A 26,202-nucleotide genomic window follows, 5' to 3' on the forward strand; every position below is an offset into this window, starting at 1 on the left:
AGCAATTTATAACTATTTTTGCTAGAAAGGTGAGATTTGAACATTTCTTTGAGTATGCAGTATGATAAATAAATACTTTTGGTGACTACGTAGATTACAATTTCTATTACATTTATTTAATCAGTGGGTAATGGGGATGTCAGAACCGAAGTGGGGAGACAAAAACATTCCCCCCCAGTACATACACCATAGACATACATAATATACACACCACAGACGCACGCACGCTCAGCCGGATCCAGCTCATGAGTTCTATCAGCAGCAGATTATATTTTAGAATGGAAATGAATGTGTTTATGCAAAAAATGTTAGTGCATTGAATCGTATTGCATCGAACTGAATCGCATCGATTCGTTCTCTAGTCAAACCGCATCGATTCGTTCTCTAATCAAACCGACTTGCAACGAATCGTATCTGAGCCTGTGTATCTAGATACGTATTGTATTGTCTTCAAAGGGAAATGTATCAATATTTCTCTTTTACAACTTAGCTATGACTTGAATATATAGCACAACTTTGGATTTCACCCAATCTCAAAATCAAATGATTTTGACCTTTTTATGGAGTGATCTTCTCTACTATATAATTCCCTACTATATTCCCTATATAATGTTGGCTGAATTGAAAATTAAGATCCATTTACTTATCCTGTCGCAATTTAATCGCATTGAATCAATTTTATTAACCCCTAGAGGGTATGATAAAACCAATAGTTACGCTTCCAGACAGTGGCCAATTTAATTTCTTAGAGTTGACCTTTTATCGTTATGTAAAACACTGGAACAGTCTAGTGAAGCAATGATACCTTATCTGCCAGCAGCACAGTCCAGCTTATGAAATATTTACGGTGGTGGTTAAAAGCATTAGACTGGAGTCATGTTAGTCACTAACCCACTAACCCAAAAAAGTAGGGTTTCTCCTGCCCAACAGATCTAGGCAAGGAGCATAAACATCCGTCTCCCCATTTGGCCCTCAAGGTGTTTTCATATCAATAGAAATTTGAAGGGATAATTCTCCCAAATTTGAAAATGACATTTGTTATTTACCCTGTAAGTAGTCTGGACAAATAGACTGCTCTCAGTCTCCACGCTTTGGGCATGCAAGTTGACGCATGCTAATTTGGGATATTTTGACTTCCACTGGTTTTTAGTTGAGTACAGTATTGCTTACCATCTACTCTAGAGTCCTTTCTTACTATGATCACTCTTAGGGGTGTTGGCAGAAAGCAGAGCTGGTTTTTGGGGATACCGTATTTTTAATATAACTTCCGTTTCTCCTGAAAAACGGAAGTGGGGACTCCGCTCCCAGTGTCTTTCTACGCCTGCTGTTAGGTTACACTATGATAAACCATATTCTAATACAGGGATGGGCAACTTTGATGGGGGTGGGGGCCACCAAAAATCTGAACTCATGAGTTGGAGCAGTTGCTTTCTGGTCTGTGTACCAACATGCACAACCAAATTTCGAAATTGCACCTTGTGTATTCTACTATTCTAATTTGCAACAGTAAGTTGAGACCCCAACTGATTTGCTACCCTAAAAAATTATTGATCCAAGGGCCTTCAAAGGGGGGGGGGGGGGGGATGTCGCCCGTGGGCTGCCAGTTGCCCAACCCGTTTCTAATCTAATGGGTATAATTAAATGATACTACTGCCCCCTGCTGTTAACTTCTATGGGCTAGTTAACCCCTGGTACACCCTATCAACAGCAGGTGAAATATCAAGGGCGCCAAATTTGAAAACAATTAAATGTCATAATTCAAATTTCTCAAACATACAACTATCTTACACCCTTTGAAAGATAAACATCTCCTTAATCTAACCACGTTGTCCGATTTTCAAAAAGGCTTTACGGGCGAAAGCATAAAGTTAGATTATGTTAGGACAGTACATTGAAAATAGCTGTGTAATGTTTTGTCAATGCAAAGACAGGCGTCACCAAAAGCAGAAAACCAGCTAAAATTATGCACTAACCTTTGACAATCTTCATCAGATGACACTCCTAGGACATTATGTTAGAACAAAAAATGCATGTATTGTCTATCAAGTTCATATTTATATCCAAAAACAGCATTTTACAATGGCGTTGATGTTGAGAAAATATTTTCCCTCCAATACCGCCAGTCAATCAGCACAACAAATTAAATAATTACTATTCAAAACCATTGGTTTAATATTATATTGTCATTCAAAGAATTATAGATTAACATCTCGTGAACGCAACTGCATTGCCAGATTTTAAAAATAACTTTACTGGGAAATCACACTTTGCAATAATCTGAGTACTGCGCTCAGAAAAATAGGCTTGGCGATACAGACTAGGCGCCATGTTGGAGAGATCTAAAATCAAAAATACTATGTAATTATTCCCTTACCTTTTGATTATCTTAATCAGAAGGCACTTCCAGGAATCCCAGGTCCATAACAAATGTAGTTTTGTTCGAAAAAGCTCATAATTTATGTCCAAAAAGCTCCGTGTTGTTAGCGCGTCCTGTAGGCTACTCAAAAACATGAACGACACCCGCCGGACTTGTCTTCACCAAAGAGGGAAAAAAAAAATATTTACGTTCGTTCAAACATGTCAAACGTTGTATAGCATAAATCATTAGGGCCTTTTTCAATCAGAACTTCAATAATATTCAAAGCGGACGAATGCATTCTCTTTTAAAACGTATTGGAACGAGAGTACCCAAACATGCACTTGCGCGCCAGAGTAGTATAGGCCATCCGCTTATGACCAACATTCTAAGCCTCTCGTTCGGTCAGTTTTCACAGTAGAAGACTCAAACCACTTTGTAAAGACTGGTGACATCTAGTGGATGGCGTAGGAAGTGCTCAATGATTAATAAGTCCCTGTGTGTTTCAATGGCATAGGCTTAACCTCTGGACGGGCTCCGTCCCGTATCGCCATTTGCATAACAGAATTTAATATATATATTTTTTCAAATATAGGACTATTTTATATCGTTTTATAGATACCTCTCCTGAATCGAACCACGTTGTCCGATTTCAAAAAGGCTTTACAGCAAAAGCAAAACATTAGATTATGTTAGAGGAGTATATCGTAAAAGTAGCCACATAGCCATTTTCCGACCAACCACATGCATCACAAATAACCAAAAAACAGCTAAATGCAGCACTAACCTTTTACAAACTTCATCAGATGACACTCCTAGGACATAATGTTTCACAATACATGCATTCTTTTGTTCGATAAAGTTCATATTTATATATAAAAACAGCATTTTACATCGGCGCGTGACGTTGACTAACTATTTTCCCTCAAATGCGTCCGGTGAAACAGCGCTACAATTGACTAAATTACTATTCTAAAACATTTTTAAAATGTAATATTGTCATTCTAAGATTTATAGATTAGCATCTCTTGAAAGCACCTGCAATGCCAGATTTAAAAATAACTTTACTGGGTAATCACACTTTGCGATAAAAGGGGATGCGATACTCAGAAAATAGGCTAGCAATACAGGTCAGCGCCATCTTGGAACAATCGCATATCAAATCTAGTCTTGTATACTATTGTCAATAATCCCTTACCTTTGATTATCTTCATCAGAAGGCACTTCCAGGAATCCCAGGTCCACAACAAATGTATTTTCTTTCGAAAAAGTTAATCCTTTATGTCCCAATAGCTTGTTGTTGTTAGCGCGTTCTGAAGGCTGCTCCAAAAGTACCATCGGCCGCGGGACTTCTCTCTCAACAAAATGCATTTTTTTTTAAAAGTTCGTTCAAACATGTCAAACGTTGTATAACATAAATCTTTAGGGCCTTTTTCAACCAGAGCTCCAATAAGATTCAAGGGGGATGATTGCATTGTCTTTCAAAACGTTTCGAAAGGGGAGGGTAGCCACGGGCGCCGGCGTCATAATGGTGATGGCCCTCCTCATGTGACCACGTTCCACAGACTCTCATTCTGTCAGGTTTCACAGTAGAAGGCTCAAACCACTTTGTAAAGACTGGGGACATCTAGTGGAAGCAATAGGAAGTGCTCAATGAACCATTGCTCACTGTGTGAATTACAGGCAAAGTGGTGAAGTTGAGTCCGCAATTCAGAATTCCACATCCTGTTACGATCTGTCTCGGGGTTTTCACTGCCATATGAGTTCTGTTATACTCACAGACACCATTCAAACAGTTTTAGAAACTTTAGGGTGTTTTCTATCCACAAGTATAAATTATATGCATATCCTAGCTTCTGAGTTTGAGTAGGAGGCTGTCTAAAATGGGCACCATTTTTTTTCTAAAATCGCTGTAGCGCCCCCTATCCTAGGCGACCGTCAAGAGGTTAAAAGTAATTCAACACATCAGATATCCACTTCCTGTTAGAATTTGTCTCAGGGTTTTGACTGCCATATGAGTTCTGTTATACTTACAGACACCATTCAAACAGTTTTAGAAAATTCAGAGTGTTTTCTATCCAAATGTTAATAATATGCATATCCTAGCTTCTGAGTTGGTGTAGGAGGCAGTTAAAAATGGGCACATTTTTTTTCAAAATTCTCAATACTGCCCCCTAGCCCCAAGAGTTAAGTTATATTAATACTTGGATCCTTTTGGCATCGAAGCCTGAAGGCTTATTTAGGGCAGGGTAAGGTTACCGAACATTCAGATAAGAATTTCTTTTTTACATGATACATTTCTATCTGAATAACCCTCATATTACTACTAATCATGTGTCAGTTTTATACATTACATTCCTATCTGCAAAGTTTAAAACATTGCAGCCCACTGAACATGCCCCATGATGACGTTGATTGATAGAATGGTGCCAGTTAGCTAATCCCAAAGGAGAATTTGGGTGGAGCAGTTCCCTGTACAATTCACACACTGGGTGGTTGGAAATGAACTGCACTTAGATCAGACCATGAATTCCATCCTTAAAAAAAGTCAGATGTTGAAAGATAATACTAGTAGATTCACGAGTAGGCTATTCACTTTAGCGGATGTTTGTTTACCCTTTACCTTCCATTGTCTTCGGTCTTTATATTGAATTCTGCTGTAGCAAACTTTCTTTGACCACATTGTGAAGTTCTTATCGGTACCTATCGGTCCTGCATTTCATAAGTGAAGGTGTCTTTTTTATTTTTTTTTGCATTTAAGACTACTAATTTCTTACATTTTCAACTGACTTGTCTTTCAGCCTGTCCAGTGCTGCCCAGCTTGGCTTGCGGACAGAGGAAGAGGATGCAGAGGACCTAAAGGTTTGCTCACTCCATCTCACTATCCAAATCTTCCCCATCACACACCACCTCCCCTCGATCTGAGCCCAAATGCTGATTTGAATTAAGACACTCCATTAGCCGTCACTGCGAGCAAAGGAGGAGGAGGAGAGATGGATGGAGGGGGATGGGGGAGAATGCCGCCTTTGGCTAAAACCTGCCCCAGATCCCTGGGTGAGAGGCCACATTCAAATGTATTTTTTTATCTGAGGGGACGTTTCAGAGTCGAGGTGCCAGTTATGTAAATGGTTAGCGTAGCGTGGATGCTAGCGTTAGCAATATAGTACTACGGTACTCCAGTCTACGGCTGCATGATTCTATCCGCGTGAGTGACCCGGTTCATTTCAGTCAAGCCTCCCGCTCACTATCACTGCACCTCCCGCTCGTTCTCTCGCTCTCCCTCTACCTCCCTTGCTCTCCAGTCTAGCATCGTGAGACGCTCTCTTGCACATCCGAGAAGAAAGCAGCTCAGAGATTGAGGGAGAAAGAAAATACAGAAAGAAAGGGTGAGAGATGTCCGGTGAGGGACGGAAAGATGGGGAACACAAATAGGTGGAAGGAAAGGACGAGAGAAAAAGGGGGAGGGAGATTGAGAGCAACGAGAGCAACCAACACCATGCGCCATTATACCACAATAACGAGTCACTGAGTGAAAGAGAGAAAAAAGACTTACTATTGTAGCTGGACATACTGGTGCTCTATCCGAACTGAAACTTGGCTCTATAGGATGTCTGACATCTATTTATCAGTGTGTGTCAATCAGCCTTGGAGGCATAGGAAGTAGAATTGGTGCATTCATTTATCTCTAGCGGGTGGCTGAGGCGTAAGGGGAAAGTGAGGGGGCACACTCTGAAAAGCCTCTGGATCTTTCCCTCTATTTCCCTCCTATTTTTCTTTCCATACACGTTTCTCTCCGGCACATTGATTTTTGTCTGTGTCCATCCTTTCCCTGTCCTTTCCCCTGTCCATTCCTCCCCCTCATCTCTAGCTGGTGGAGGAGGCGTTGTTGGTGGGCCTGGGTGCGGAGCTACGCGGGCCGGCAAAGTCAATGAGCCTGATGGCACAGCTGCAGGCGCTGAGGAGAGCGCTCTACCACAAGTACCTCCAGGAGGTGGCCGCGCTGAAGGAGCAACACTGTGCCGAGCTCACCAGACTCAGAGAAGAGAGGGAGCAGGAAAAGAGAGAGAAGGGGAGGGAGGAGGTGTGGTCAAAGGTGAAGCAGGATCCAGAGGGCATCAACGGGGGCGTCCGCTCTATCGAGGGGCCCAGCGCGGAAGAGAGGAGACACCAGGAGAGGGTGGAGGAGGAGATAGCTAAGGTAAGAAGTTGATTGCCGAACGGGGACAATTATTAAACCCCCCAAAAAAGAGTTATTGAAGGCTACAGACAAACTTAAATGTTGCTTTCATGTACTAACAACAGCTCAGTCGTACAGTGTCTGGCTAAATATGTGTAGGTATGCAATTCAGATTTTCTACATAGTTTAAGTCAATTTCATAATGACAAATATTTTTGTTTTCTGAACAAGGTCCTACTGTACTTTGAAGAGTATAACCCAATACATTTTTATTTTTGTAGAATGACTTAAACGACTAACAAGCATGAAAACAAATCTTGGAGAATTTTGGAGAGTGCAGACATTTGGCTGTTATTTTAATGAGCACCCTTTGTATGTTTAAAGCACTAACTGTATCCTAGGGCACAGTGAATCCTGTGAACATCTAAAAATAACACACACACAGTAGTCATAAGCACTTATGTACCAAGCATACTGTTTAAGCTGAACCAAAAGTTTTTTGTTAGGAATATGCTCTTTTAGCATTTATTTGTGGGTAGCAGTGCTTTAAGTACTATCTAGATTGAATTGCCTTTCAGATTTAGTTGAAAATCTACTTTTTATTTAACCTTTTTCTTTCACTTAACAAAATATAATTTAAACCATTCCACTATGATGCCTCATACGCATCTCTCCTAGGTCATAGTTCAGATGTCGGTGGAGTTTGCCCAGCAGAGCGAATTGGCCCGAATCTCCAAGAGCGCCCGCGAGACAACCTCGGCCATGCAGACCCAATCTGAGGAGGAAGAGGAGCAGCAGACCCCCAGGAGCTCACTCGCCAAGGGGATCTCTCCGGAGGCGGTGCAGAGGAAGTTCGTGGAGGACAAAGAGAGGCTGGAGAGAGAGCTGGAAGAGAGGACTGCGGAGCTCCGTAGGATTGAAGCGCAGCTTTGGCACGGAGGTCCTGGATCTGAGCAGGTTAGCAATGGGGCTTTCCAGATAGCGCTTTCATGAGTGAGTTTGATTTCAACAGCAGCATGTCTCAGATGGAGGCAGTTGATACCAGACTTTGCTTAGTATTTGGGGTTATGACATCTAGGTTGGCATTAGGTGTAATGTTGCACAGGCTCAGTACTTCAAGTCAAACTTTATTTGTCACATGCGCCGAATACAACAGGTAGACCTAATCGTGAAATGCTTACTTACAAGCCCTTAACCAACAATGCAGTTCAAGAAAGAGTTAAGAAAATATTTAACAAATAAACTAAAGTCAAAAATAATAAAAAGTAGCACAGTAAAATAACAAGGCTATATACAGGTGGTACCAGTACCAAGACAATGTGCGGGGGTACAGGTTAGTCAAGGTACATGTTGGTAGGGGTAAAGTGACTATGCATAGATAATAAACAGTGAGTAGCAGCAGTGCATGACCAGAACATGTGTCCCACAGTCGCTGAACTCTGGTGGCATCTCAAACACTTGGGGTCAACATTTGGGTATATTTTGCCAATCTGTCATTTGAGTAATGGAGATGGTGCAAAACCTTAAATTGAGTAAGCCCATGTCTTATGCAAAATTGTGTGTGGATACGCTTTGTTGTCATATATCATTGGGTAGCTCGCCACCCCGGTCTTGCTCCCTTGCAGATTTTGTATTTGCAAAGGAATGCGGATTAATGTTCTGTATTATGTCGTATAATCTGGAGATTGTGCCCTTCAGATAAGGGTTAAGATCTAAGCACCACTCGACTGGGCACTTAGTAGGCTCGAGTGGAAATGAAGGTAATTTTTTGGGGGCAAAGCTGCGAGTTTGCAGGTATCTAAAAAAGTGGGGATTGGGAATGTTATGGTCAACCCTCAGAGTATTGAATGAGATGAATGTGTTATCAACAAATAGGTCACAAAAAAACACCAGACCGTACCTATGCCAGAACTGGAATGACGTGTCAATCTGTTGGGAAGAGATGATTAGATGTTAATGGAGAGACGCCGCTTGCTTGTTTAAGGCTAAAGTGACTTTGGAATTGGGACCAGAGTTTAAGGGAGTTCTTAACAATGGGGTTCAAAACATGGGTGCCAAGGTTCATGGGCATTGGGGAGTACAGGAGCGAGACCGGAGACTTTCTCCATGATAGCCCAAGTTGGGCCATCCTTGTTTTCAAATGTAGAAACCCAATAAACACATTTAGATATATTTGCTGACCAGTAGTAGTGTAAAAACATTGGTATCCTATTAAGGCATGGAATGAGCCTTATGTAGTGACTTGGCTAATTATTACCGCGCCACCTAGCACTGTGGCTTTACAGCTGCAGCTAGTTGGTAAAAGCTAATTGTGCCATGTACTATATTGTCCTTGTGAGAACATGTCACCCTATACATACCATCTTTGGTCATAACGTTAAGTTACTGGAAGAATAATTGTCATTTTTTTGGGCAGCAGGGTGGAGGCATGTTGGTAATCAAGATATGAATTCACTAGTTGGTCCTTGAACTTGGTCGTGTTAGCACGGCTAGTGCAGGTTCACAGTATGAGCCTACAATGGCTAGTTAGTATTATGTCCCCTGTCCTCCTGTGGATGTAGGTGTGAGACAATGTATTGTTTGGCCTTGGTTGGGTTTAAGAATGTCTTCTGCTCGCGGGAGGGAGTAGTGATCTTCAGTACTGCTGATAAAGAATGCCGAACTTGGTATCCAGACAGCGGTGTAGGAGCCCCCTCACCTCGTTGAAGGCTGACCTCTTCTTCATGACTGTCGCCGTGTAGTCCGGGTAAATGCTAATATTCTGGCCGTCGTGGGTGATGGGAGCTGCTCGCGCTGCCTTACGGAAGAAGACATCCTCCTTCTCCTGAAGGTAGTAGAATTTAACAGCTATGGGTCTGGGCGGCTCCCCATTCTTCGGTGCGGACTGTATGCTTCTGTGCGCACGGTATAGGGTGGGGGAGTAATCAAGGCCTATATTTTCCTGTAGCAGTTTAGCTATGGACAGGGTAGGCTGCATTCCGCCTACGGTCTAGAGTCCCTCTCTCAAACTGAAAATGCGACCGTTCCCCCGGTGCTGTCTGTTCTCGAGGTCCTCAACCTTGGAAGGGAGTTTGACAACATCTGTTGATAGCCGGTTGACTTGCTCTTCCAGTGTCACCACTTTGCCAGAGTAAACATTTGAACCATCTTCCAGGCTATTCAGACGGGTGTCATGTCTCGCCAAGTCTTCGTTAACGGAGTCAATCTTTATGTTGACCTCGGTGGCAATAATAGATATTTGTGCGGATGGGTCTAAGGATAATAACCTTAGCCAGTACAGTTTGTTCAGATGTAATGATAGCCACCATCACCATTGGCTAGGTCGGGGATATCAGAGTCCGTGTCAGGTGAGCCCGAGGCTTCAGCAGAGGCCTGCTCCTTTGTGGCCCGCAGCCGTTGTTGTCTCAAGTTTTTACGATTAAAAGGCAAAACATTTCAGGAAAAATTAGGCAGATTAGTAAATTGGGTTCGATTCCAAATTAAATGTTACAAAATTAACACGGTGGGTAGGTGTTTGTCAAGTATTAATAGTAAATTGTTCGCCCTGGATCGGAGCACTAAGAAAACGCATGTTCACATGTTGCTGCTCACCAGTGCCCCCCGTTGTCAGCAAACTTAATGATGGTGTTGGAGTCGTGTTTTGCCACGCAGTCGTGGGTGAACAGGGAGTACATGAGGGGACTAAGCACACATCCCTGAGGGTCCCCAGTGTTGATGATCAGCGTGGCAGACGTGTTGTTGCCTACCCAAACCACCTGGGGACGGCCCGTCAGGAAGTCCAGGATCCAGTTGCAGAGGGAGGTGTTTAGTTCCACGGTCCTTAGCTTTATGATGACCTTTGTGGGCACTATGGTGTTGAGCTCTGAGCTGTATTCAATGAACAGCATTCTCACAGGTGTTCCTTTTGGCCAGGTGGGAAAGGGCAGTGTGGCGTGCGATTTGAGATTGCATCATCTGTAGATCTGTTGGCGCGGTATGCGAATTGGAGTGGGTCTAGCGTATCCGGGATGATGCTGTTGTGAGCCATGACCAGCCTTTCAAAGCACTTCATGGCTACTAACGTGAGTGCTACGGGGCGGTAATCATTTAGGCAGGTTACCTTCTTCCTTGGGCACAGGGACTATGGTGGTCTGCTTGAAACATGTTGGTATTATAGACTCGGACAGGGAGAGGTTGAAAATGTTAGTGAAGACACTTGCCAGTTGGTCCGCGCATGCTTTGAGTACACGTCCTGGTAATCCGTCTGGCCCCGCGGCTTTGTGAATGTTGACCTGTTCAAAGGTCTTGCTCACATCGGCTACCGAGAGTGTTATCACACAGTCGTCAAGAACAGCTGGTGCTCTCATGCATGCTTTAGTGTTGCTTGCGTCGAAGCGAGCATAAAAGGCATTTAGCTCGTCTGGTAGGCTCACATCACTGGGCAGCTCTCGGCTGGGTTTCCCTTTATAGTCCGTAATAGTTTAAGCCCTGCCATATCCGACGAGTGTCAGAGCCGGTGTAGTAGGATTCAATCTTAATCCTGTATTCACGCTTTGCCTGTTTGATGGTTCATCTGAAGGCGTAGCGGGATTTCTTATAAGCGACTGGATTAGTGTCCCACTCCTTGAAAGTGGCAGCTCTAGCCTTTTAGCTCGATGCGGATGTCGCCTGTAATCCATGGCTTCTGGTTGGGATATGTACGTACGGTCACTGTGGGGACGTCGTCGTTGATGCACTTATTGATGAAGCCGATGACTAAGGTGGTATATTCCTCAATGCCAATGGATGAATCCCGGAACGTATTCCAGTCTGTGCTAGCAAAACAGTCCTGTAGCGTACTGGTACTTTGAATAGGTCACTGGTACTTTGAATAGGTCTTAAGCTCTACAAAACATGCAATCTAAAAGACCAAATGCAACCACCCTCAGTAGAAGCTGAATGTAGTTCTGTGTTAAATGAGTTTGACAATGATTTTTATCCACCTGCCAAGTATTGTCTCTTCTAACCCATTGCTCTCCATATTGAGAAGCACTTCGTGGGTTAAACCACTTGATCGCCTGATGAGGGATATTATTATACCTCAAATGGTGTGGTTTGCTTTGTACAACCCCTCCAGGGGCCTTTTGAAGGATCACTGTCCTTACACTAGTTGTTCCCCTTCTCCTTCTAGCCCTTTCTATCAATGTTTTTTTTTTTGCCTAAGCCATAGCCTTTTACATCATGTCCAAAGTGTTTCTAGTCAGAGGATGTGCTGTCTAACCAAAGCTGCTTCGCTCGGCCGCCATATTGGCTACACCCACAGGGCGTTTAGTTTCAGTAGGAAGACCATAGCCTGTTTGCTAGCAATCGCACCTAAAGTAAGTGATAGACATAAACTAACGCCAAAAAAGTACATGCCATAGTAACTTTAATGTAAGCCTCAATGTAACAGTGCTTGCCTACTTTCCCTGATAACATATTTCCATGTCCTCATAAGTGAGGGAAGTGTGGGAGGGAATTGAAGCACCATCGTGGTATGATGCGATTACCTGAGTACTTGAGCTGTCATTCAAGCCCTGTGTTTTACATCCTTGAGATATTTATGCTGAACTAAATATTCATGTATTTTGAAAGGTGATTGTGGGAAGTCCTGACCACACTCATGGTGTGCCACACACACACACACACACACACACACACCACACCCTTGCTCCGGCAGGCTTTTCTCAAAACATTTATTGCATGATTAGTCATTACCTGCATGATGACATTGGATGCCAGGTTCGATGTTCGTGATGTGACGAGAGTCCTCCTCACACGCACTCAAGACAAATCCTGTAATGTTGAGGACAACTTGGCAAAGTTATTTAACTGCAATTTACCTGATTGTGTTTTTTGGGTAATTCATAGCTGGAGTTTGATTGCATTCAGGCAACTTTCTCCCTTTGTTTGAGAGTGTGTGTGAGCATTTTCAGTGCATGGAAGAGTTTGCATGTATGAATAAGTTCACCACTTACTTGACAAACTGATACTAGGGGTGAGCTAAGCTACCAGCTAATGTTTACACCACTACATTACAAATGTTCTAACATTTTGATTCAAAGAAAATAGAAAGTGTTAAACACCGATTCTAAGTTGTTGTGAATGTTATCATTTTGATCATTGAATAAATTAAAGCAACTTGCTTATTGATTGCAGATGGGATATTCCTCCGATGGAGAGAACAAAAGAAAACAAAGTGGAGAGAAGGAAAGGGCAAAATCGCAAATGAAAAGCAGAGGCTCACAGAAAGAAAAGGTCATTTTTATCTTACAGTTCAGTTGCACCTCTACTACTTTCCACCTCAGCCTATAAAGACATCAGAGTTGTTCAGAATCTATAATAATAATGCAGTTTTTCAGTGATGATGAATGGACACTTGCCCCTCAAGGGTGTGAATGGAAATCAAATAAAATGTATTTATATAGCCCTTCTTACATCAGCTGATATATCAAAGTGCTGTACAGAAACCCAGCCTAAAACCCCAAACAGCAAGCAATGCAGGTGTAGAAGCACGGCGGCTAGGAAAAACTAGAGAGGAACCAGGCTATGAGGGGTGGCCAGTCCTCATCTGGCTGTGCTGGGTGGAGATTATAACAGAACATGGCCAAGATGTTCATAAATGACCAGCATGGTCAAATAATAGTAATCACATTGAACAGGTCAGGGTTCCATAGGCAGAACAGTTGAAACTGGAGCAGCAGCACGGCCAGGTGGACTGGGGACAATAAGGAGTCATCAGGATCATGCCAGGTAGTCCTGAGGCATGGTCCAAGGGCTCAGGTCCTCCGAGAGAGAAAGAGAATTAGAGAGAGCATACTTAAATTCACACAGGACACCGGATAAGACAGGAGAAATACTCCAGATATAACAGACTGACCCTAGCCCCTCGACACATTAACTACTGCAGCATAAATGCTGTGGTCTGAGACAGGAGGGGTCAGGAGACACTGTTGCCCCATCCGATGATACCCCCGGACAGGGCCAAACAGGCAGGATATAACCCCACCCACTTTGCCAAAGCACAGCCCCCGCACCCCTAGAGGGATATCTTCAACCACCAACTTACCATCCTGAGACAAGGCCGAGTATAGCCCACAAAGATCTCCCCCAGGGCACAACCCAAGGGGGTGCCAACCCAGACAGGAGGACCACGTCAGTGACTCAACCCACTCAAGTGATGCACCCCACTTAGGGACTGCATGGAAGAGCACCAGTAAGCCAGTGACTCAGCCCCTGTAATAGGGTTAGAGGCAGAGAATCCCAGTGGAGAGAGTGGAACCGGCCAGGCAGAGACAGCAAGGGCGGTTCGTTGCTCCAGTGCCTTTCCGTTCACCTTCACACTCCTGGGCCAGACTACACTCAGTCATAGGACCTACTGAAGAGATGAGTCTTCAATAAAGACTTAAAGGTTGAGACCGAGTCTGCGTCTCTCATATGGGTAGGCAGACCATTCCATAAAAATGGAGCTCTATAGGTGAAAGCCCTGCCTCCAGCTGTTTGCTTAGAAATTCTAGGGACAATTAGGAGGCCTGCGTCTTGTGACCATAGCGTACTTGTAGGTATGTACGGCAGGACCAAATCGGAAAGATAGGTAGGAGCAAACCCATGTAATGATTTGTAGGTTAGCAGTAAAACCTTAATCAGCCCTTGCCTTAACAGGAAGCCAGTGTAGGGAGGCTAGCACTGGAGTAATATGATCAAATTTTTCAGTTCTAGTCAAGATTCTAGCAGCCGTGTTTGGCACTAACTGCAGTTAATTAGTGCTTTATCCGGGTAGCCGGAAAGTAGAGCACTGCAGTACTCTAACCTAGAAGTGACAAAAGCATGGATTCATTTTTCTGCATCATTTTTTAACAGAAAGTTTCTGATTTTTGCAATGTTACGTAGATGGAAAAAAGCTGTCCTTGAAACAGTCTTGATATGTTCGTCAAAAGGGAGATCAGGGTCCAGAGTAACGCAGTGGTTCTTCAGTTTTATTTGAGACGACTGTTCAACCATCAAGATTAATTGTCAGATTCAACAGAATATCTTTGTTTCTTGGGACCAAGAACAAGCATCTCTGTTTTGTCCGAGTTTAAAAGTAGAATTTTTGTAGCCATCCACTTCCTTATGTCTGAAACACAGGCTTCCAGCGAGGGCAATTTTGGGGCTTAACCATGTTTCATTGAAATGTACAGCTGTGTGTGATCCGCATAGCAGTAAAAGTTAACATTATGTTTTCGAATGACATCCCCAAGAGGTAAAATATATAGTGAAAACAATAGTGGTCCTAAAACGGAACCTTGAGGAACACCGAAATTTACAGTTGATTTGTCAGAGGACAAACCATTCACAAACTGATATCTTTCCGACAGATAAGATCTAAACCAGGCCAGAACTTGTCCGTGTAGACCAATTTGGGTTTCCAATCTCTCCAAAAGAATGTGGTTATCGATGTATCAAAAGCAGCAATAAGGTCTAGGAGCATGAGGACAGATGTAGAGCCTCGGGCTGACGCCATTAACCTCTTACATCTAGACGTTCCGCTAGCGGAACACCTGCTCCAATATCCAATGATGGGCGTGGCGCGAAATACAAACTCCTCTAAAATCCGAAAACTTCAATTTTTCAAACATATGACTATTTTACAGCATTTTAAAGACAAGACTCTCATTAATCTAACCACACTGTCCGATTTCAAAAAGGCTTTACAGCGAAAGCAAAACATTAGATTATGTCAGCAGAGTACCCAGCCAGAAATAATCAGACACCCATTTTTCAAGCTAGCATATAATGTCACAAAAAACAAAACCACAGCTAAATGCAGCACTAACCTTTGATGATCTTCATCAGATGACAACCCTAGGACATTATGTTATACAATGCATGCATGTTTTGTTCAATCAAGTTCATATTTATATCAAAACCCAGCTTTTTTACATTAGCATGTGACGTTCAGAACTAGCATACCCCCCGCAAACATCCGGTGAATTTACTAAATTACTCACGATAAACGTTCACAAAAAACATAATTATTTTAAGAATTATAGAAACAGAACTCCTCTGCACTCGATATGTCCGATTTTAAAATAGCTTTTCGGTGAAAGCACATTTTGCAATATTCTCAGTAGATAGCCCAGCCATCACGGCTAGCCATTTAGACACCGACCAAGTTTAGCCCTGACCAAACTCCGATTTACTATTACAAAAGTTTGATTACCTTTGGTGTTCTTTGTCAGAATGCACTCCCAGGACTGCTACTTCAATAACAAATGTTGGTTTGGTTCAAAATAATCCATCGTTATATCCAAATAGCGGCGTTTTGTTTGTGTGTTCAAGACACTATCCGAAGTGTAAATAAGGGTCACGAGCATGGCGCAATTCGTGACAAAAGATTTCTAAATATTCCATTACCGTACTTCGAAGCATGTCAACCGCTGTTTAAAATCAATTTTTATGCCATTTTTCTCGTAAAAAAGCGATAATATTCCGACCGGGAATCTGCGTTTAGGTAAACAGACGAAAGAAAACAAAGCATGAGGTCGACTCGGGCACGCGCCTGAGTCTCACAGTACTGTAACCAGCCACTACCCAAACGTGCTACTTTTTTTCAGCCAGAGCCTGCAAAGCCACGATTCAGCTTTTTGCCGCCTTCTGAGAGCCCATGGGAGCCGTAGGAAGTGTCACGTAACAGCAGAGATCCTCTGTAATGGATAGAGATAATCAAGAAGGGCAAGAAATTGTCAGACAGGGCACTTCCTGCATGGAATCTTCTCAGGTTTTGACCTGCCTAATGAGTTCTGTTATACTCACAGACACCATTCAAACAGTTTTAGAAACTTTGGAGTGTTTTCTATCCAAAGCTAATAATTATATGCATATTCTAGTTTCTGGGCAGGAGTAATAATCAGATTAAATCGGGTCCGTTTTTTATCCGGCTGTGAAAATACTGCCCCCTAGCCATAACAGGTTAAAAGGTCATTTACCACCTTCACAAGTGCAATCTCAGTGCTATGATGGGGTCTAAAACCAGACTGAAGCGTTTCGTATACTTTGTTTGTCTTCAGGAAGGCAGTGAGTTTCTGTGCAACAGCTTTTTCAAAAGATGTTGAGAGAAATGGGAGATTCGATATAGGCCGTTTGGAATCCGTTATGTTATGCAGTGTTTGATGAATGGAGACTCACTCAGTAGTGTGAATCGAAATGTATTCTGGCTATGTTTATACAATCAGCCCCTGGAACATCCATGATGGCGGTCACTCAGCCTTTTTGGCCTCTTGATGTGTTTAGTTATTAATATGTTATACCCGCAATACATTCAATCCTTTTAATCTATTGACTGCATTTACTGATGTTCAGTTGGGACTATGTGCTCTTTGCATTATAGCCTAACTTATTATGACATGAAGAGTGCCTACTCTAACAGTTTTTAATTTCATATAAATGTCAAATTGCTCAAAGGTAAAAATATTGTGGCAGAAACCTCAACAGCCTCAACCAGTATACACAATTTTCACGTCCATTCCTAAATGACCACATCTCTCGATTATCTATCTGAATTAGCAGCATTTCTGTTCCCTCACCAAGAGAGGGAGCCACTCTACTTCCTGCATCAGCCCATTGTCTCAGGTGCACCTGTTGCCATAACAACACAGATACTAGTGTTTCCCTCGCTTCCATGGAAGTTAATGTGTTTGTGAGTGTCTGCACCGGGGCGCGCTGGGACTCTCATCTGATTTGAATCCACCATCCTTATAATGGTCATGCCTTTAGCTTGTCTTGCCGTCACTATCTCATGTTTCCAGGGGTCGTCAACACAGTGTGGAAGTGTGTGCTTGTCTGTAAACGGGTGATGATGACAGGGCTGTTGTCGTTCTTCTCCCTCCTGCCGGTCCGTCTGCTGAAGAAGAGAGGAGATGAGGAAGATGAAGAGGACAGGAGGAAGAGGGAAGTTAGTGAAAAGGTTTCGTCACAAGTTGGAGGGGATGGCTCTTCCTGTCCAGATCATCAGGTCATCACTACTGAGAGGTATGACTATAGAACGATAAATGTTTAAAGTTTCTATTTTATTTATATTGTAGAAAATGTATTTAACTCAGTGCACGTCATGATTTTACCTCTGCACATTTTATTGGATCCGACTTATCCTAAAATGTCTTAGTATAAGCTGTGTTCTATACTGAATATGACAATGTAATATTTTTATATAAGTGGGTTAATTCAAAAGGAGCTCTTAAAGAACAATATTACAACACAAAAAAAGTTCATTCAAAAACAGATTTATGTATTGACTATGACAAAGGACCACAACCAAAGCACTTGTGCGATATGCGTCTTGCCAACCTCAACCGTAACCAAAACATTTGTTTCAAGTGAATGAAAGACCATCATCTTTTGTCCCACCAACATTTATTTTCTTCTCTTCTTTCCTCAGGAATCTGCTGCGAAAGGCCAACGAGAGCCTCCGCCAGGTGCTGAGTGATGTGCTCAAGACCACAGCGGCCGCTGAGGAGACCATTGGACGCCACGTGGAGGGGCTGCTGGTACCCCCGTCCTCCTCACAGAGACCCACCTGGCAGAGAGCTGCTGGCGAGACCTTCAGGCCTGCCACAGGGGCTGCGGGAGGTTAGTTGAGCAGCCAATTCCAAACAAACCCATTATGGCTCCTCCGGGCCTTACTGGTGTCACAGTTAATTTACATTTCTAACCAACACATCTGATTACACTTAACTGAAGACCATGATTAGTAGATAGGGCTGCGACAAACGTGTGACACCAATCAGGCCACCTTGGGGATTGAAATCTTGGAAGAGCTCTATCCCTCTCCATCAAGATGATTTAGATTTTATTAAATAGAGCCAGACAAAACCAGAAGAGGTGAAAGGGTTGAGGGCTCGCTGTGTGACAGAAATATACACTGGACCAGAAGGAAAGATGGGGAGAGAGAGAATACTTATTGCCATGGAAAATGTCAGATTTCATTTTGTATGGCTGCTAACAAGTCCTGCCAGTGGCAATACTGGTTTGAAAATCTAAAGAGGTCCTGACTGACTGGTTACCTTCTACCTTTCTCTATGGCACCAGAGTAAGGGAGGTCAGGTTAAAATATATAAAGGAGTTCCTACGCATCACATTGAAATAATTGTGGATGTACACTGAGCGTATAAACATTAGGAACACCTGCTCTTTCCATGACATAGACTGACCAGGTGAATACAGGTGAAAGCTATGATCCTTTATTGATGTCATTTGTTAAATCCACTTCAATCAGTGTAGATGAAGGGGAGGAGATGGTTAAAGAAGGATTTTTAAGCCTTGAGACAATTGAGACATGGATTATGTATGTATGCCATTCAGAGGGTGAATGGGCAAGACAAAAGATTTAAGTTCCTTTGAACGAGGTATGGTAGGCACACCGGTTTGAGTGTGTCAACAACTGCAACACTGCTGGGTTTTTCATGCTCAACAGTTTCCAGTGTGTATCAAGAATGTTCCACCAGCCAGCTTGATAACTGTGTGAAACATTGGCGTCATCATGGGCCAGCATCCCTGTGGAACGCTTTCCACACCTTTTCGAGTGCAAGCCCCAACGAATTGAGGCTGTTCTGAGGGCAAAAGGGGTTACAACTCAATATTAGGAAGGCGTTCCTAATGTTTTGTGCACTTGGTGTATACAGTATCATCAATTTTGCCAATATGCAGTTTGTGTGGAAGTCAACTGCATTACAGGGTTGGGGTCAATTCCATTTAAACTCCAGTCAATTCAACAAGTGAACCAAACTCCTATTCAAAATGTTCCTCATTGAAAATCGTAGAAGAGAATTGGAATTGAAATGTTAGTATACTTCCTGAATTGAATGGAATTTAAATGGTATTGACCCAAACCAGGCTGCTAGGATACAGGGGAAATTCATACATGTAATATCAATGCAAATTTCACTTTATTGTACAGATATTATCATCATACAACCTTTGACAGGCTGGCCAAAACATGAAAAATGATCACGTTTGTATCTTTTCATCATTACAGCCAATGGCTGCTTAGTGCACAAAACTCTGTTTCATTATGCAGACTGAGAGAGAAATACACTTGATTCCCCAGCGACTATAGAATTCATGGCATTTTTTTTGCCCTGCGCCAAACATTGTTAAAAGTCAAGTTCCCACAGCTGCCAGAGGAAAAGCAGTCCAGCCAGACTGACAGGCCTGTCACAAGTAGGCATCGTTTCAGAATCACATGCTGTAACTGATGAATCATAGGAATGAATCCAACTCTGAAGGTGACATGGCAGTCCTTCGGTAACACCTTTAACCAGACTTATTGTAGAGCAGAGTTTTTCCTGGTGACTGCTTGGTATTAACAGAATGTACACTGGATATACAAAACATTAAGAACAGTTATTTCCATTTAATAGACTGATCAGATGAATCCAGGTGATCCCTTATTGATGCCACTTGTTAATTCCACTTCAATCAGTGTAGATGAAGGGCAAGAGACAGGTTAAAGCAGGATTTTTAAGCCTTGAGACAATCGAGACATTGATGGTGTTTGTGTGCCATTCAGAGTGAATGGGCAAGACAAAAACGGGGTATGGTAATAGGTTCCAGGCACAACGGTTTGTGTCAGAATCTGCAACACTGCTGGGTTTTTTCACGCTCAACTGTTTCCAGTGTATATCAAGTATGGTCCGCCACCCATAGGACATCCAGCCAACACAACTGTGGGAAGCATTGGAGTCAACATGAGAGAGCATCCCTGTGGAACGCTTTCTACCCCTTGTAGAGTCCATGCCCCGATGAATTGAGGCTGTTCTGAGGGCAAAAGGGGGGAGGTGCAACTCACTATTAGGAAGCTATTCCTAATGTTTGATATACTGAGTGTGTTATTCCCTCCAGATAACACTTGCTCATAACCTTTATTTCACACATCATAGAATCACATGACTAGATAGTTGAATGAAGCAATTGAGGTCAGGCGCACTTGTTCAAGGGCACAACCTCAGTATACCCTACCCTGGATTTGAACCTGCAATTTTATGGTCCATCCATTCCCCAACCACTCCCTATCAGACAATAATCATTATGCCATTATACTCCTTAGTGTCTACAGTATATTCTCGTCTCTCATATGTTGGTATGTGGCCCAAAGGTGGAGTCGCCAAATGTGACAAGTGTGTTTAAGACACAACACCCTGCCAAGCGTAGCCGTATGTCTCTCCCTTCTGTGTCTACAGGCTTAAGAGGATACTGCCAGAATCTGGCATTTAAGTGAAATGACGAAGTCTACAGGTACAGTAGCAATGGTACCGTACCTGTAGACTTCCAGTCATTGCGCTAACACTAGTTAGCAGTGGCTTGCGATGTTAACTCTAACTTCCTTCATACTGCACGCCGACACATAAAAATGGTATCCACAAGTTCATCTGACTCTGGGTAAGTAGAACAAGACCTTAGATGCCAGAACCTCGCAGTATCCCTTTAAGCTGCAAAGTCAAGTAAACATCTGCCTGCCCTCTCGACACACACGAAACACGCATACGTGTGTAAACACAGATACTGTAGTGTGCACATATACACATAAAACAAACACACAGACACCTATGCATTAATGCAATACTAGGGGAATTATTGTGGTTAGATTTTACAGTTCAGAGAACTAGCTATTTAACCAACCGCTTTACTTTTTTACAACTTTTCATACGGTCTGGTATTTTATCAATGAATTATAGCTGTTGACAGGGTTAATTTGACTGTCAAGTGAACTTGATGTTTGGGTAAACAAAATAATTATCAATGTGCACAATAGTACTGACTCCTTTTAAAGATTCTAAGATTTTTTAAAATATTCTGATTTTGTTGTCACAAAGTACATGACAACCAGGATTCCCCATTCATGATCATCTCATACACTTGTATCAACCACACATATGGCATGTGTATTTTCATTCAAATGTTAGCAGTCATGATAGAAGATGCCAACTGTGATCCACCACCTAATAATAATGTGATCCGTACTCTTTCCCCCTGCATTCTCTTGCTAGAAAAGTGTGGACCAATGCACTGAGAAGAGAGAGGGAGTAAGAGATGACTTGTGTCCCTCCTTAGAATATAGAGGCAATTGTGGATAATTCAGTAGCATCATGTCCGTTATTTGCTGTTTAGTTCTGTGTGTGGTTGTGTCTAGGGTGGCACTACCAGTCAGCTAGGATAGAGTCTGTAACCTCTGTTTTCATGGATTATACTTGTACATTATGTAGCAGTTTGAATGTGATATTGGCACAAGGACAGTGCTCAGTCTATTAGACCAAGGTAGAGATGGGCAACTCCAGTCTTCAGAAGCCTTGTCTGATTAACATCTGGGATACTATCCCTTATAATATGTTGAAAAATGCATGGCCAAAACTGTATTCTTTGGATAAAAATAATACAATTAATGACTGGTTGATATTGGTGACAATGAGCACTATTGTTTCCAATGAAGTGTTTTGTCCTGACAATTAACCTTGCCCTCTATTTTGGTCGTTCATGCCCAGATGCGTCGGCGACTGAGAGTTGCCAGGGAAGCGAGCCTGGGGTGGACGACGTGAGCGTGTGGTCGGGCGAGACGGACGAGGGCCTGGAGATGTCCCAGCAGATGATGACGGACAGTCACAGCCTGTTGCCGGAGCTTCAGCTGGAGAACGAGGAGTACCTCATGAATATTAGCTCCCGCCTCCAGGCTGCCGTGGAGAAATTGCTGGTGGCCATTACTGAGACGACCAATCAGGTACATCACAGCATACTAAATTGTGGACCACACAGAAAATCTATCTTTTCTGTTTAAATATAAATTTTCCTCTGAATCAAAGTGCCAAAAGCATTTTTTACTGTCTTGTACAAATTGACAGTAATTTAAAGGCCGTTTTTGATTAAATCAATGTGGAGCAATCTAAAGGCGCTCTGACATACAGTGAACTCCAAAAGTATTGGGACAGTGACACATATTTTATTATTTTGGCTCTCTACTCCAGCACTTTGGATTTGAAAGGATACAATGACTTCAAAGTGCAGACTGTCACCTTTAATTTGTGGGTATTTTAATCCATATCGGGTGAACTGTTTAGAAATTACAGCACTTTTTGTACATAGTCTCCCATTTTAGGGGACCAAAAGTATTGGGACAAGTTCACTTATGTGTATTAAAGTAGTAAAAAAGTTTATTTGGTCCCATATTCATAACACGCAATAACTACATCAAGCTTGTGACTACAAATTTGTAGGATGCATTTGCGGTTTGTTTTGGTTTTGTTTCAGATTATTTTGTGCCCAATCGAAATTAATGGTAAATAATCCACAGTTTAATTCTGTTGTCACTTTTATTGTAAATAAGAATAGAATATGTTCCTACATTGACATGGATGCTACCATGATTACAGATTATCTTAAATGATTCGTGAATAATGATGAGTGAGAAAGTTGGAGGCATAAATATACTATAATGTAGAGTGCATTCGGAAAGTATTCAGACCCCTTGACCTTTTACACATTTTGTTACGTTACAAACTTATTCTAAAATTGATGAAATAGTTTTTTCCCCCCCTCATCAATTTACACACACTTCCCCATAATGACAAAGCAAAACAGGTTTTTTTAAATATTTACTTATTTATATATTTTTTAAAACCTGGAAATATTGCATTTACATAAGTATTCAGACCCTTTACTCAGTACTTTGTTGAAACACCTTTGGCAGCGACTACAGCCTCGAGTCTTCTTGGGTATGATATTACAAGCTTGACACACCTGTATTTGGGGAGAATCTCCCATTCTTCTCTGCAGATCCTCTCAAGCTCTGTCAGGTTGGATGGGGAGCATTGCTGCACAGCTATTTCGAGGTCTGTCCAGAGATGTTAGATCGTGTTCAAGTCTGGCCTCTGGCTGGGCCACTCAAGGACATTCAGAGACTTGTCCCGAAGCCACTCCTGCGTTGTCTTGGCAGTGTGCTTATGGTCGTTGTCCTGTTGTTAGGCGAACCTTCACCCCCGTCTGAGGTTCTGAGAGCACTGGAGCAGGTTTTCATCATGGATCTCTCTGTACTTTGCTCCGTTCATCTTTCCCTTGATTCTGACGAGTCTCGCAGTCCCTGCCACTGAAAAACATCCCCACATCATGATGCTGCCGCCATCATGCTTCACCGTAGGGATGGTGCAAGGTTTCCTCCAGGCGTGAAGCTTGGTATTCAGGCCAAAGAGTTCAATCTTGGTTTCATCAGACCAGAGAATCTTGTTTCTCATGGTCTGAGAGTCTTTAGGTGCCTTTTGGCAAACTCCAAGCGGGCTGTCATGTGCCTTTTACTGAAGAGTGACTTCCGTTTCTCCACTCTACCATATACAGTGGGGGGGAAAAAGTATTTGACTCCCTGCTGATTTTGTACGTTTGCACACTGATAAAGAAAGGATCAGTCTATAATTTTAATGGTAGGTTTATTTGAACAGTGAGAGACAGAAAAACAACAAAAATATCCAGAAAAACGCATGTCAAAAATGTTATAAATTGATTTGCATTTTGATGAGGGAAATAAGTATTTGACCCCCTCTCAATCAGAAAGATTTCTGGCTCCCAGGTGTCTTTTATAGAGGTAACGAGCTGAGATTAGGAGCACACTCTTAAAGGGAGTGCTCCTAACCGCAGCTTGTTACCTGTAAAAAAGACACCTGTCCACAGAAGCAATCAATCAATCAGATTCCAAACTCTCCACCATGGCCAAGACCAAAGAGCTCTCCAAGGATATCAGGGACTAGATTGTAGACCTACACAAGGCTGGAATGGGCTACAAGACCATCGCCAAGCAGCTTGGTGAGAAGGTGACAACATTTGGTGCGATTATTCGCAAATGGAAGAAACACAAAAGAACTGTCAATCTCCCTCGGCCTGGGGCTCCATGCAAGATCTCACCTCGTGGAGTTGCAATGATCATGAGAATGCTGAGGAATCAGCCCAGAACTACACGGGAGGATCTTGTCAATGATCTCAAGGCAGCTGGGACCATACTCACCAAGAAAACAATTGGTAACACACTACGCCGTAAAGGACTTAAATCCTGCAGAGCCCGCAAGGTCCCCCTGCTCAAGAATACATATACATGCCCGTCTGAAGTTTGCCAATGAACATCTGAAGGATTCAGAAGACAACTGGTGAAAGTGTTGTGGTCAGATGAGACCAAAATGGAGCTCTTTGGCATCAACTCAACTCGCCGTGTTTGGTTTGAGGAGGAATGCTGCCTATGACCCCAATAACACCATCTCCACCGTCAAACATGGAGGTGGAAACATTATGCTTTGGTGGGTGTTTTTCTGCTAAGGGGACAGGACAACTTCACCGCATCATTTGACGGGGCCATGTACTGTCACATCTTGGGTGAGAACCTCCTTCCCTCAGCCAGGGCATTGAAAATGGTTCGTGGATGGGCATTCCAGCATGACAATGACCCAAACACACGGCCAAGGCAACAAAGGAGTGGCTTAAGAAGAAGCACATTAAGGTCCTGGAGTGGCCTAGCCAGTCTCCAGACCTTAATCCCATAGAAAATCTGTGGAGGGAGCTGAAGGTTCGAGTTGCCAAACGTCAGCCTCAAAACCTTAATGACTTGGAGAAGATCTGCAAAGAGGAGTGGGACAAAATCCCTCCTGAGATGTGTGCAAACCTGGTGGCCAACAACAAGAAACGTCTGACCTCTGTGATTGCCAACAAGGGTTTTTCCACCAAGTACTAAGTCATGTTTTGCAGAGGGGTCAAATACTTATTTCCCTCCATTAAAATGCAAATCCTTTTATAACATTTTTGACATGCGTTTTTCTGGATTTTTTTGTTATTCTGTCTCTCACTGTTCAAATAAACCTACCATTAAAATTATAGACTGATCATTTCTTTGTAAGTGGGCAAACGTACAAAATCAGCAGGGGATAAAATACTTTTTCCCCCCACTGTGTGCTTGATTGGTGGAGTGCTGCAGAGATGATTGTCCTTCTGGAAGGTTCTCCAATCTCCACATAGGAACTCTGTATTTCTGTCAGAGTGATCATCAAGTTCTTGGTCACCTCCATGACCAAGGTCTTTCTCCCCTGATTGCTCTGTTTGGCTGGGCGGCCAGCTCTAGAAAGAGTTTTGGTGGTTCCAAACTTCTTCCATTTAAGGATGGAGGCCACTGTGTTCTTGGGGACCTTCAATGCTGCAGACATTATTTTGGTACTCTCACCCAGATCTGTGCCTCGACACAGTCCTGTCTTAGAGCTCTATGGACAATTCCTTCGACCTCATGGCATGGTTTTTGATCTGACATGCACTGTCAACTGTGGGACCTTATATAGACAGGTGTGTGCCTTTCCAAATCATGTCGAATCAATTGAATTGATTTATGAGGGGAAAAAAATATAAGGCTGTAACGTAACATGTTACGTAAGACTGATGTTTGACGAGCAGGTGTCCACATACAACAACAAAAACATTTAATTGTTCCAAAACTCACTGTTTCTACGCTAGGTAGGGCCGGGACGATATCAGTTTTGCTATTCTCATTAGTACCGCGGCAAGGAAACAAAACACGAAGCGAATTTAACTTCTTTAGGAAAACAGCCCTAATGTTGGAAACAAACATCATTATGTTGTCATCCAGAGTCACATTTGTTTTCCAAGCTATAGCACACAATATTTT

At 42.7% G+C, this 26,202-nt stretch overlaps 1 protein-coding gene across 6 annotated transcripts in view; it reads left to right on the top strand.

Moving 5' to 3' along the window:
- Positions 1-26,202, top strand: part of LOC106569851 (A-kinase anchor protein 9) — a 158,787-nt gene that overhangs the window by 68,654 nt on the left and 63,931 nt on the right. For 5 of the 6 annotated variants that reach the window (XM_045694733.2, XM_045694734.2, XM_045694738.2 and 2 more), the window contains 6 exons: positions 5,158-5,218; positions 6,225-6,554; positions 7,212-7,490; positions 17,419-17,540; positions 17,947-18,137; positions 22,046-22,278. In XM_045694733.2, coding sequence (XP_045550689.2) covers positions 5,158-5,218; positions 6,225-6,554; positions 7,212-7,490; positions 17,419-17,540; positions 17,947-18,137; positions 22,046-22,278 — 1,216 coding nt within the window. The remainder of the gene's footprint in view (positions 1-5,157; positions 5,219-6,224; positions 6,555-7,211; positions 7,491-17,418; positions 17,541-17,946; positions 18,138-22,045; positions 22,279-26,202) is intronic. The other variant, XM_045694735.2, reaches the window with a different exon arrangement.

Source organism: Salmo salar, chromosome 14 (assembly GCF_965601325.2).
Source record: "Salmo salar chromosome 14, fSalSal1, whole genome shotgun sequence".
Taxonomy (NCBI): Eukaryota; Metazoa; Chordata; class Actinopteri; order Salmoniformes; family Salmonidae; genus Salmo; species Salmo salar.